Genomic DNA, 11,973 nt, shown 5'->3' with positions numbered 1-11,973 from the left:
AGGAGCTCCAGTATACCACAACAGAGAAAGTAAAAGATCTGTAAAGTAAACTGAATCCAAACATAAGCAATGTTTTATTGGGATATAGCAAGCAACCTATCAAATAGGGAACCAGTACAAACAGATTTAACATGACTCTCTTTTAACAGAGATGTATGGTGACAAGACAGCTTCTTTCAGTTCTTAAAATAAGTATTCAAAGTGTTAAGTAAAGCATTAAAAAAAATCAATCATTACAACACCAAAGACAGACAATATTAAAAATGTGCAGAATTTTACTTTTTACAAATTTCTGCATAATGTTAGAAAACAATCATAAATTAAAAAAGGAATAAAATGAAGCTTTTTTGTTTGCAAAGCAACACAAACCCTTAAAAACCAACTATATTTTACATAGGACTACTATTAAAAACAGGTGAAAAGCTGAAAATTTAAAGGACAGCAAAAAATACACAACTCAGTTTCACCTGTCAGCAACACCTTCTGCTATCGAAGGAGTTATGTTAGTTCTATGTACAGCTTTAAACATTGCAGCATACCACAAGTAAACCTTAATAAGGTCAAAATAGGACCCTCTGCAAAAAAGGGTGACTTGGCAAGTGTCAGTCCCATCCTGAAATTATAAGTAGCAATAATTTTAGTAGGTCTTTAGTGTAAACCAAAACCTACTTTAATTGGTTCCTCTCTCTAAAGATGCATGTAAACTTCGGGGTTGTTTTTGTTTAATTTTTTGGTATCTTAATTAATGAAATCAAGAACATGTCTGGCTCAAAAATGAGAATGACATACCTCCCTTTTGTTCTGGATACAGTGATGTAGCTATCTCAACATGCTCATTGACACTTCCTAAAAGAGAAAATCATTATGTACTATGTAAAAAATACACACCACCTCTCTCAGTTCAGACTCAGCATATAGTATATTGCCAGCTCTATCCAATAGGATATATATTCTAATTTGGTTTAAACTCTTAATAGATATATTCTCTCTTTACAAAGTTCCATCACATGAAACCAAATTGCTTATTTTTCCCTTGAGGCACAGCATGACCCCAATTAGACAATTAGCTATAAAGAGTTGTTCTTTAGATGTTGTGTCTGTAGAGGTTTTACGTGATATTCATAGATTTTCAGCGCAGGCCCCAGTTTTAATGAAAGTCCAGTCAGTACATCATTTCTTGTCATCAACAGTAATGATTTCCCATCAATTTCCTATAAGAAGAATTAAAGAATTGATAAAGACAAATATACAAATCTAACAGAGGAGAACAGTCATGCAACAAATGGAATACTACTATAGAGGATCACTGAGGAAAATAGTAGCCTTGATTATCCTGAAACCATGTTCACAGCTGCTAAATTCTGCTTGCTGTCTGTTTTTCAAGTGCTCACCTGTGCTGACTAAGGCATAAATACTATTTAGTCAAGCACAAAATCCAAATGAGCCTAATTTCAAAATTCTCTCCTTGTAAACCCTTTTCTAATTAATAGGTACAAGTGAAGAATGCCTAATTATCAGCCATTTAGGGAAGGATACTCCTAAGAATGCAGCTTATGAAGTGCATTTCAGAAGAATTACTATTGACAGCACTATGCAAGTTTAAACTAGTGAATATCTGCTAATAACTTCAGGTGCCTTCTTTTAAAGGCCAACCTTCCCATGCATCCTGTGGGGGGAAAAAAAGGAAAAGACTCTTGCAATCAGAAATATTGGAAGGGCCTAACTAGAGCTTGACACACTGAGAGAACTTCTCTTCCTCTACTTTTAAGGGAAAACGAGAAAAGCAGCAACTTGTCAGCTTAAGTTTCAACAGCCCCGACACTTTCCTGCTTAAAATACCTCTTGTAAATCACAGATATGGTGGGATTCTTTTTCCTCTCAGACCTTGACCTTCTGACCTGTTTAGGTTAGAAATCCTGTAGGCTTTGGATTTCTGTTTTCCATCTCAAAACCTTGACATATGCTTGAAAACTTCCTCCAAATAATTTTTAAACTCGAAATGGAAGAGAAAGAATCCACATCTCTCCACTCCCTTCTATTATCTTGGAAATATCAGAGATCCAATCCTTGATTACAATGCAACATGAAAAGAAGACTTCTATTAGAGCTCAGCAGGAATTTGTCAAGATGGATCTCTCTTAAAATTTGATAAATTTTATAAATGCAAAATACATGGACAAACCACAACATAGTCAAAGATCAGCTGAAAGTGGCATTTTAAAAAAATATCCCCAAGATGTATACAACTACTAATCCCTCAGGGGAGCATAAAGTAACAGTAATTCTAAAAGAAAAAAAAGTTTCCAATAACTTTTTACCCAATTATAGCAGGTGCCTCTTTCCAATTACTGTTGAGAATGTTAATGGAAAAAACCAGTTTCTATCCTCTCTTTTCCATTCGTCACAATTCTTTCTGTGGGAATTTTGACACCAGTGAGTGTTTTGCCCATTGCTATGACCGATCTGAAGTTGCCTTTTCTGCTGCTGTTCAACGATGCTATGGAGGAAGAACAGCCTCCAGCTTGGTAGGATCCAAATGGAGTAAATCCAGTACCTGGAATAGGAGAAACTCCAAGAATAGGAAAAAAGCATCTATTCCTTTCCCTTCTTCTTCCACAGGGTTCCCTGTGTTTTCTAGAAATGCTGGTAAATACTGACTTCCACTGAATAGAAAACTGATTCTTTAAACACATCTGTGTAGGAAGGAGGGATTACATATTCAGAGTTCAAGCGTTTTATATCTTTGTGTGAATTGTAAGCTTTACCTCTTTCACTTCCTTTAAGTTTTCCACATTTACCTGATCCTCCAGAATTGTCACACCTTTTTTTGCACCAGGTAAGATTTTGTATGCTCTGGTGACTTCTCTGATCTCTTCTCCCCTACTTCTCTATTTTCTGGATTTTTTCAGGGTGCAATTTCAATGCTAGCTCTCAGTATGTCTTTAAATGTTAATTGCAGAGAAACTTCTCTACACAAGTCAAGCTAACAATAATTCCCCAGGATGACCTCAGGTGCCAGGATGACCTCAACACCAATATCACACTGTCTTCAGCAAATAACCAAAGGACTGGTTAAGCTTCAAGTCCCCCCATGATCCCTTCTGCTCTAAGTGACTGAGAAATGCAAAGCTTTACAGTAAGCCAGCACACTCACATGCTCCTCCCTACTGTGGCTCTGCCAGAAAGCAGCAGAGGACACCAGCTGATGTCAAACCCCAGTTTCCCTTCTGGTAAGGCCTTGCAGTGAGGCCAGCAAACCAGCACTGGGTCACCTGGGCATATCTGGCTATCACAACACAATGCTCAAGAAGCCACATGGGCCATAACAAAGGTCAGAGCACAAGCACATCTTGAGACCTTATAAACAGCTTCAGTCTTGGACTGAGCCAGAGTGCCTTGTGCTGCCAGGGCTCCTACAGAAAGCTCAACCACAAAGTGGCAGGCTGTATTTTTCTGAAAGTGTCCACACCCTCGTCCTGCAACTGCTACTCCTCCCTCTTCAGGTATCCTGTGTCCTCAACTTCTTGGCTTGTCTGATTTGCTTGCTGATGTTACGGATTTTTGTTATTAGGCAACATCCTTCAGCTGAATCCGTTTTCATCAGTGAGCTCTTTTGATTTGCTGACATCAGTGGAACTCCAAGAAGGAATAACAGATAATCATCATACAAGCATCACTTTTTGCCAGCACTTACAATAGAGGTTAATAAAACATTCTGCAGCCCTTAAAATGTCTCCTAATTATCCTTAAAGTATTGTACAAAAAATTCAGGTCTTAAAGATCTTTTGAGCCACTTGTTTCAGGTGAGTCCAGATGTATTCAGATTCATCAAAGGAAAGTGTGGACCCAGTTATTGCTGTGTAAAAGCTCAGTGTAATAAAAGATGTCATGATTACATTCTGGGCTAAGGATATTTTGTAAGGAAACCATTGTGCTACCCCTACCGAAGCAGTTCAATGGAAAACAATTTCCCAGTATTGTAGGTGAAACTGAATACTTTCCTTTACTGTTTACAATCTCATTCCTCTTCCAGTACATATTCAGGGCAGTAGATCAATGAAACTGGGTTTCTGGGGCCCAGGCAACTGCAAATGACAGAGGAAAATAGAGATGGCCAGAATTGCAGCTGCATGCCTGGTGCTCTACAGACAGAGGATGGCTAAGGGTTCAAAATGAACCTGTCTGCACTGCCTGGGAGATCCTGACAAAAATACTGCAAGAACACAGGTAAAGTTAGTGGTAGCAGACAGTGTAGAAGAAACTGAACAGCACCACTGATAAGAAGTTAGGGAGAGGATTGTTTATGGGGCTGTTCTTGATGCAGACAGGGAATAGGCTGGCAAACCTGGCACGTAGAACCAGGCACTTGCTGCTCCTCATGCTGCTAATGGAGAGGAAGAAGGAAGTGGCAATGACTTCTGCTGCAATTATCCATCCCTCAGCTCCTGGCCACATCCTGGTGGCAGCTGTCAGCCTCTCTTTCCAAGGTTTTAGCATAAGGTGAAGTTGGCAGTGGAATCACAGCCACACTTCTGCACATGGCTGTCCCAGCAGCGTCCTCAGTTACCCTACTGAAACCACTTATCTTCACTGCAAAATACTAATAAAGCCTATAAGGCTGCTGTTGCAGACTGATTTGCCAAAACTCAGAAATCAGCCTCACCTTTCTGCTGCAAAATCAGTAGTAATTATTTCAATATTATTGACAATAATTGTCAGCTGTGAGGCAAAGAGGTCAAAATATTTGATGGAAGCCAGAGGTATCTGTCAGTATAAGGAAAAGACTCCCAGAGACCACAATTACTTTGCCTGTATAGTTTTTAAGCCACATTTCCAGGGCTTTTGTGACATGGATGTTGGTATTAAGGAATGGACACACTCAAACATTTTCCTATTTAGCCTGTTCACTCATCTTCAAATTCTGAAAAATTAGCAGCAGCAGCTGCAGAAAGAACCTTCTCTGCAACCTACTAGAGAATCACCCACCACCAGGCTTTTCACCCTCAAGAACAAAGAATTAAATTTAGATACTTTGTTATATGCATCAGTTACAATCAGATTGGATTTCACAGACGTGGTGCTGAAGGTCAGCAACATTACCCTGACCAAGCACGATGTTATTTCATGGGCAATGGACAGTCTCCCTGCCAAGCTGCCGGTAACTTGCACCAGCTCAGTACCTTGGAAGGTCGAGCCATCTATTTGGATAACTAATTACAAGTGTGGGTGACTAATTTCCTGGTAGTCATACACAAGCCTACAGACTTATCTGGGGAGGTGCTGAACAGCCAGTCTGATGTAAGTTACTTCTCTATGGAACAGGTGGGCTGAAGGCCAAGCAAGCTGACTTCCCAAGTCTGCCCCACTAACACACAGCCCCAGCTGCTGGCAGGTGAGTTACAACTGTTGAAGCTCTTTGCTGACCTAATCTACCAAAAGAAGCCTTCCATTAGTATCAGCAGTTACAAGGCCCAGAAACAAAGACCCAACCTTTTCTCAGACTGAGTCCTACAAACATGCTGTTCCCTCTGCCAACTTAGTGCCAATCTGTCCTTTCCATATTCACTTGTACTGCCAAGTTCAGTGCAACAAAGCAGCCCCTTTGTCACCCTATGCCTTCACACTCACATTGTTGCTTAGAAGCCCCAGGTTTTATAAATACTCATGAGTGTAATTACACAATACACTAAGATAAAAGGGAATTCACATTTTAAACACCATTCACATTTTAAATAACAAGACAGTGAAACTGAGCGAGTTGTATAGGGAGACTGAGTTCAAGCCAGAAAATTTATTTAGATTTCTCACCTTTCTGAATCCTATCTTAAACAAACTCCAACTCATTATCCACAGCTTGCAGAACAAGAGAGATTATTACATTACTCAGAGATCACAGTCCCATGCATTGTCACTCAACAACAGACCCAAATCCCACCATTAATGTGGGATTTTCTCTCCCATTTTACAGTATATAACCAGGCTCACAGCAAAAATTTGCAATGTGAGAACCTGGTGGCAGTCAAAAGGTGTTTGCTAACAGAGTTACCTGTTCCTGAAAAGCACTGGCTTGTTCTTCAAATCCAGCTGTTCTGAAATAATTCACAACATCAGTAACAGCCCAGTCAGCAGGATCCAGAGGTCTCCCATTCTCTAGTGAACTGCAAAGTGCAAATGCAGACAAGTAATCACTAAAGGTGTGCAGAACATCTGCTGCTGCTTTGTGCACACCTCATGTATGTCCCCCTCCTTCCTTGTTTCTGCAGGAAAAGTGTTCTTTGATACATCTCCCCCACTCCAATACAGAACAGTGTCTCCTGTTGTTTCACATTCCACCTGATGCTGGGGAAAACTGAGACCCCTCTCCTTTCAGAAAAGAAGAAAGTATATGAATCTTCACATCAGCCAAAGTAATCAGTTAGGATCTTCATACAAGTGTGCTGTCTTTGCTGTTGGAGAATGAGAACTGCCATACCTGGGGTACCAAATTCCTGCCTTTCCTGCCAAATTCCTGCAGCATGCTTTCAGCTACACCAAGTACTTAAAGAATTATATGTGGATTATTCTTTACACAGATGAGACTGTCCTTGTAATGTGGGTAGAAATTACTGGTAGGCATCTTTACCTTGCAAAACAATAACAAATCAATTACAAACAAACAGAACTTCTCAACCAAAACAGAGGCACCAAATGATTGAACTAATTCTCAATATAGAAAATTTCCCAAAACTGTTGTTAGACTCATCTTTGGACAAATCTATGGACTTTTTCAATAGCTGTGCATATGAGAAAACATCTGTTAAACACAATCACAATTAATTCCTTCTGTGATTAACCTCAGGCAATTGTTTTCCACAAAATATTCATATTATTATCCTTATCCTGCATTTCTTTTCCTCAAACTACAATCACCCTGTCACAAAGATAAGGGTGGTGTATCTGAAAATTTTTAGTAAAAAAAAACCAACACAGTGAGCTTGACTGCCTTTTCTACTGCAATTTATGAGGATGAAGAGCAAGATATCAAAGAAAGAGCTTCTTTAACATGTTTCCTCAACCAGAAGTCCTGAAGTTCATGCCAAATATTTCCCATCATTATACTTGCTTAACCATAATGCTAATGAAGCAATATTGAAAATGTACAGATTAAGGCAGGTGTCAGAATCCTGTCCATTTTCTGGTCTGAAGCTTAGAGGCAGGACATTGATTTCAACAGCACCAGCTAGAAAAGAAACACAGATTATACTCTCCTGACAATATTTTTGTTCTGTCCTTCAATTTTTTCTTTTCCAACTGTCAGCATCTCTGCCTTGCCTAGACTTGTATTTCAGCAAAATAACTGGGTGAAGCAAGGGCACACCATTTTTCAAAGCAGCCAAATGCAATCTATACATAGAGTGCCTCCCATCGCCATTTCTATAACATTCTGATTTCTACAACTATCTGAGTCCTGGAAAGGAGGACTCATGGAAAAAATGATTTTTGCATGTCCCCAAACTCTTGAAATATGTCTGTCAATATGGCAACAAAATCTGACCACAAGGACCATCTGCAGCCTGTGTTACACTGGGCCTTCTAAAAGCAGTTTCTTTCATTTATCATGGATCTCTGAGGAATGAGGAACAGTTTCTTACTTTTGCTCATCACATGATGACTTACTTCATGAATTGCTTCACTGATTGTGATTACACAGAAAGCAACACTCAGCAAAATTGAAAATGAGACTACATGGCCTTATCAGAACTGCACTTTTTTCTTGTGTTTTTTTTTAAATCAAAGAATGCCTTTCAAATAAGATATTTTGGTGTTGTGCACATTCTGAGGCTTAAGAAGTAAAATGTGAAAACTGCCACACAAAATCTGCACGTATTTATAAAAGCAGCATTAGAGGAATTATATTTAAATCTTTGCATTTTCCTTAAGACACAGACTGTCACTTTTAATTACTCATTTTTTACTAAAAAAAATAAACAAAATGCCAACCACTCAGTTAAAAAAAAAATAATTGAATTTAACCCTTCTTAAACAGCAAATAAAAGGTTCAGTGTGTAAAAATATCACTTAACTGTAATTTGCTTACTTCTCCAAACACTTTAATTTCAAATTAAATATGGCCCCAAACCCTCCTTCCAGAATTTTTCATCTCAGCTCAAGTGCTTTAGTTTTTCTTGTAGCTCCTCTTTTATCACTAGGGAGCTGCAGCTTGGTCCAGGTCCAGCCCCATCCAGGGCTCAACTGCAGTGACTTCAGGGGCTCTACCTCAGTCATTAATTAATCACAGGAATTAATTGCAAGTTCCTGCCTCAAGGAATAGCATCATGCTGGACCTCAAGTGGAGCCAATTTCCACAGCTACACTACAGCTGCAGAAGACTGGAAGGCATGTGGCAGACTGCTGGAGGCTGACTGGATTTTAACCCATCTACCCACACAGATGTTCATTCTGCTTGTGGACTTTGTTAGTCTCCTCCTCACACTGCTGCTGACATGGCTCTATTCTTTAGTCAAGACAAGGGAATATATAATATCCATGGCTTAGCCATACACTGGCTTATGCCTCACATCCTGGATGCTTTAAAATCTTATGAAGACAGGCATTTTAGGCTTTGAAACTGTATACTAGATGCACTAACAAAGAATAAAAATTAGGCTTGTCTGTTTTTCACCACTGTCCCTGAGCCTTTATTGCCATCATGTGGCAGAAGCAGCAAGGTCTGAAAGGATATAGCTGAGAACAAACAGATTTTATCCAGCTTATTTATAGGCACTTCAAGAAAGTGTCAAATACTTCCTTTGTAGATATGCCCACATACATACAATATACATCCATCTAGAAACCACAGCCCCACAGTTTAAATACGATTTCCATCCACTCTAAAAGGCCACCTTAGCAATCAGTGGTTGAGTCTTTATCAGCAAGCCTTGGGGAAAATGATTAAACATGAACTGTCCCTGCTTTGACTGTCTCCTTTCTCCTCCCACCCCAGAGTGCTCATTGTAGAAACCAGCCTGCCAAAGGGAAAGTGGTTTCTAAGGGACACACAATAATTATTCATAGTCACTGAATAGGAAAATGCTCTTTATGTTGGTGTGGTGTAGCCAGCATCTCAAGTGAAGGGGGAGGATGCTGATTTTAATGGCTGCCATCAGATCTTTTGATGCTTTTGATAATCAGGTGTTTTATCAGTAGCCTGAAGTGACCATTATTATTTACCTTACTCTAGTGCCTGGTAGCCTACACATTGTCACATTTTCTTGGACAGCTTATGTAAGAGAGATCTTATGAAAGAGAATAATGAGGTGCAGCTGCACAAAGTGTTGCAGCTTGACAGAACAGACTAAGAGCTTACTCTAGTATCTTTCCTTATGGTATTTTTTTTCCTTTAATGTATACACATATGTGTACATCTCTCTCACCATGGCTTCTGTAATCCTAAAGCAGCAAGGCCAGATTTTTCCACACAGAATTTCACTTCTCAGACCATAATGTCATTCAGAATTGCTAGTCCTAATTAAAGAATTTCTGACCTTAAATAAATGCTTACAAAAAACTTCTATGCATTAGCCTGTAGTTTACCACACAAAAGAAAGCTGTAGAGCAGTACACACCATGTCTGTGCCTTATTCCTCCTCTAGGTATGAAATAACACCCCAGCAACTTCAGGCTTCTCCAATAAACAGCTTAAAGTATCTGTTTCAGAAGGGAACTGACACCTAAGTGATATCCTGCTACTACTCAGCCCCAGACAGGTGGGCTGTCAGCAGAGAAGGGCATCGAGAGGTAACTTCCACACAGGACACTTCTCCCATTAGGCACTGGGTCTGCAAAAGCCACTGACAGACAGGTGAGCAGAGGCACAGTATTGGCTACAGTGCTACCACTTGCTTTAGTGTCTGGTTGAGAGGAAAAGAAAAAACGTACTCCTAACTTAAGTTACTATCCTCTACATCTCTTCATTGCTGTACAGTCCTACCACATATCACTTTTAATCAGCTCAGTGCCCTGGACTCTTCTATTTCAAAGCTGAAATGCAACAGAAGTCATTAAGAACAGGGAGGATTTGAAATGCGCAAAGATGGAGATGGGCACTGTTGCCAACCACATTAGTTCAAAGGAAAACTACATTCAAAATCCATGTGCTGTTTATGTAAAAGAAACACTTACTTTTTGACATCCAGAGAGCCATTTTCCTTGTTTTCCATGTCAACAGTTAGCATGGGGAGGATAGAAGTTTTACTTCAGCAACTGATTGATAGGGAGGAAAAAAAAAAGCTGTGTTTAATAACTGGTAGTATGACCAGTGCAGCGTAACGTAACGAAACAAGCATTCTACAGGGACACATACATATTTCCACTTGAGAGCAACAGTGCTGTCAAAGACTGATTTCCCTGGAAGCCTGGCAAAGCTGATAGTAGCTAATGAACTAGAAAAGAAAGTTGATCTGTGCTTCAAACACAAGAAATAATTCTTGCCTGAAAATCAAGGAAAGTAATACTACATTTAATCCTTTTCACAAGTGTTAAAATTTTGATCAAACTGTATGTATTCAAATTCATGGAGATTGATGTGCATATATAGCTGTGTATCAAGAGCTTGATGGGTCTTCAGTCATCCTGTGATACAGAGGATCCAAACAGATGGAAGATCTTTAGAAAGATTTGGAAATCCATAGCCTTATTTTACAAATGTGGACTTGAATACAGATGAGCATGTCACGTATGCCCATTGTACAAATAAAGCTGGTAAGCAGAGTTACTTATTGAGCCCCAAACTCCTGAGGCCTAAATCATAAGACCTCCCTTCCTGCACTAGAGCAGCTTCTCCATAGGTATGCTACACTGAACTCCAAAAGGGAAAGGAGCACATGAAGGGCACAGGAGAAAATCCAATTTGTTTCCTTCCTTTCAGCACGCTGGAGTACTTTTCCTTCACTCCACGGAACATGCAGAAATAACCCAAGCCTTTCCTTTCTGTCCTCAAGTAAGCCATTTCTATTTCAGAAAGCACCAGAGAACGGACCAAGGACTCAGGATGTTCTTGCTGTAGCATTAATGGATGCCAGTGAAATGTCTCAAAGCTCTGGGATACAGAATAGGGAAATCGTGCTCTTCAGCTAAAACTTTGCAAAAATAGAGAATAGCAATTAATATTGCTGTGGGGAAAAAAAAAAAAGGAAAAAAAGGAAAAAAAAGAAGACGACCCTTTATTATACACGTAGAAGCGCGTAAAGCACCAAGAACACAGTAACAAACTAATCGAAAAGATGCTTCTTCCTGCACCGCTGACCAAACAACTCCACGAATTCCCTGAAATCACTTCTCGGTTCACCTGAGATGACTGCAGACGACACCCGCACCAGCCTACCTGCGGAACGCCCCGCGCCGCGGCCGCGCACGGCCCGCAGCCCCCGGGCTCAGGGCGGGCACTCCCGCGGAGCCCGCGGGCCCGGGCGGCGGGGGCTCCCGGGGCTCCGCTTCCCGCGGCTGCGCCGGGGCTGGCACACGCGTTCAGCATCTCTCGGGCACCCGCTCGCACTGCACCACATTGTCAGTCCTGGCTGGGGGCGAGGGAAGCAAGGCAGAAAAACCTACCTACGAGCAACTAAACCGGCGCATGACTACCGGCTGCTGCGGAGCGGCGGAGCCCGCGGCCCCCGCCCCCCGGCGGCAGCGGGCGCTCCGCGGCGGCTCCGAGTGACACCGGGAGCGGCCCCGCCCGGCCCCGTGACGCGCCCGCCACACACGGACCGCCCGCGTCATGGCCGCCGCGTTAAAGGCGCCGCGCCGCGGGACCCCCGCCCGGCGGGGAGGGCACCCGGGGCCCGTCGGGATGGGGAGGGCAGCGGGGCGGGCACGGAGCGGCGCCTCCGCCGAGCGGCTGATCCCGACAGCGCTTACCTGCTGGGGAGCCGCGGGCAGCGCCGGGGCCGGTATGGGCGGGCACGGACCTGCCGGCGGCACACGGCCGGAGAGCAA

General features: G+C 41.7%; 1 protein-coding gene across 1 annotated transcript; it reads right to left on the bottom strand.

Moving 5' to 3' along the window:
* Positions 1-51: 51 nt before the first annotated feature.
* Positions 52-11,704, bottom strand: SAMD13 (sterile alpha motif domain containing 13). The gene is made up of 4 exons (XM_066555309.1): positions 11,590-11,704; positions 10,162-10,242; positions 6,047-6,158; positions 52-1,211 (listed from the first exon to the last, which is right to left on the bottom strand). Exons 2-4 carry the CDS (start codon positions 10,212-10,214, stop codon positions 1,068-1,070), a joined length of 309 nt encoding a protein of 102 aa, XP_066411406.1. The 5' UTR covers positions 10,215-10,242; positions 11,590-11,704; the 3' UTR covers positions 52-1,067.
* Between the last annotated feature and the right edge of the window lie 269 nt (positions 11,705-11,973).

This window comes from Molothrus aeneus, chromosome 9 (genome assembly GCF_037042795.1).
Source record: "Molothrus aeneus isolate 106 chromosome 9, BPBGC_Maene_1.0, whole genome shotgun sequence".
Lineage (NCBI taxonomy): Eukaryota > Metazoa > Chordata > Aves > Passeriformes > Icteridae > Molothrus > Molothrus aeneus.
The sequence above is the reverse complement of the archived record's forward strand: the minus strand, read 5'-3'. Positions and strand labels throughout refer to the sequence as shown.

What these genes read in the sequence shown, in the direction of transcription:
- SAMD13 (XM_066555309.1), bottom strand. Translation starts at nt 10,214, where the DNA reads ATGCTAACTGTTGACATGGAAAACAAGGAAAATGGCTCTCTGGATGTC. An exon ending in GGCTCTCTGGATGTCAAAAA is followed by an intron (nt 6,159 to 10,161) that starts GTAAGTGTTTCT and finishes TGCACTTTGCAG; the next exon opens with TTCACTAGAGAATGGGAGAC. An exon ending in CCAGTGCTTTTCAGGAACAG is followed by an intron (nt 1,212 to 6,046) that starts GTAACTCTGTTA and finishes TTCTTCTTATAG; the next exon opens with GAAATTGATGGGAAATCATT.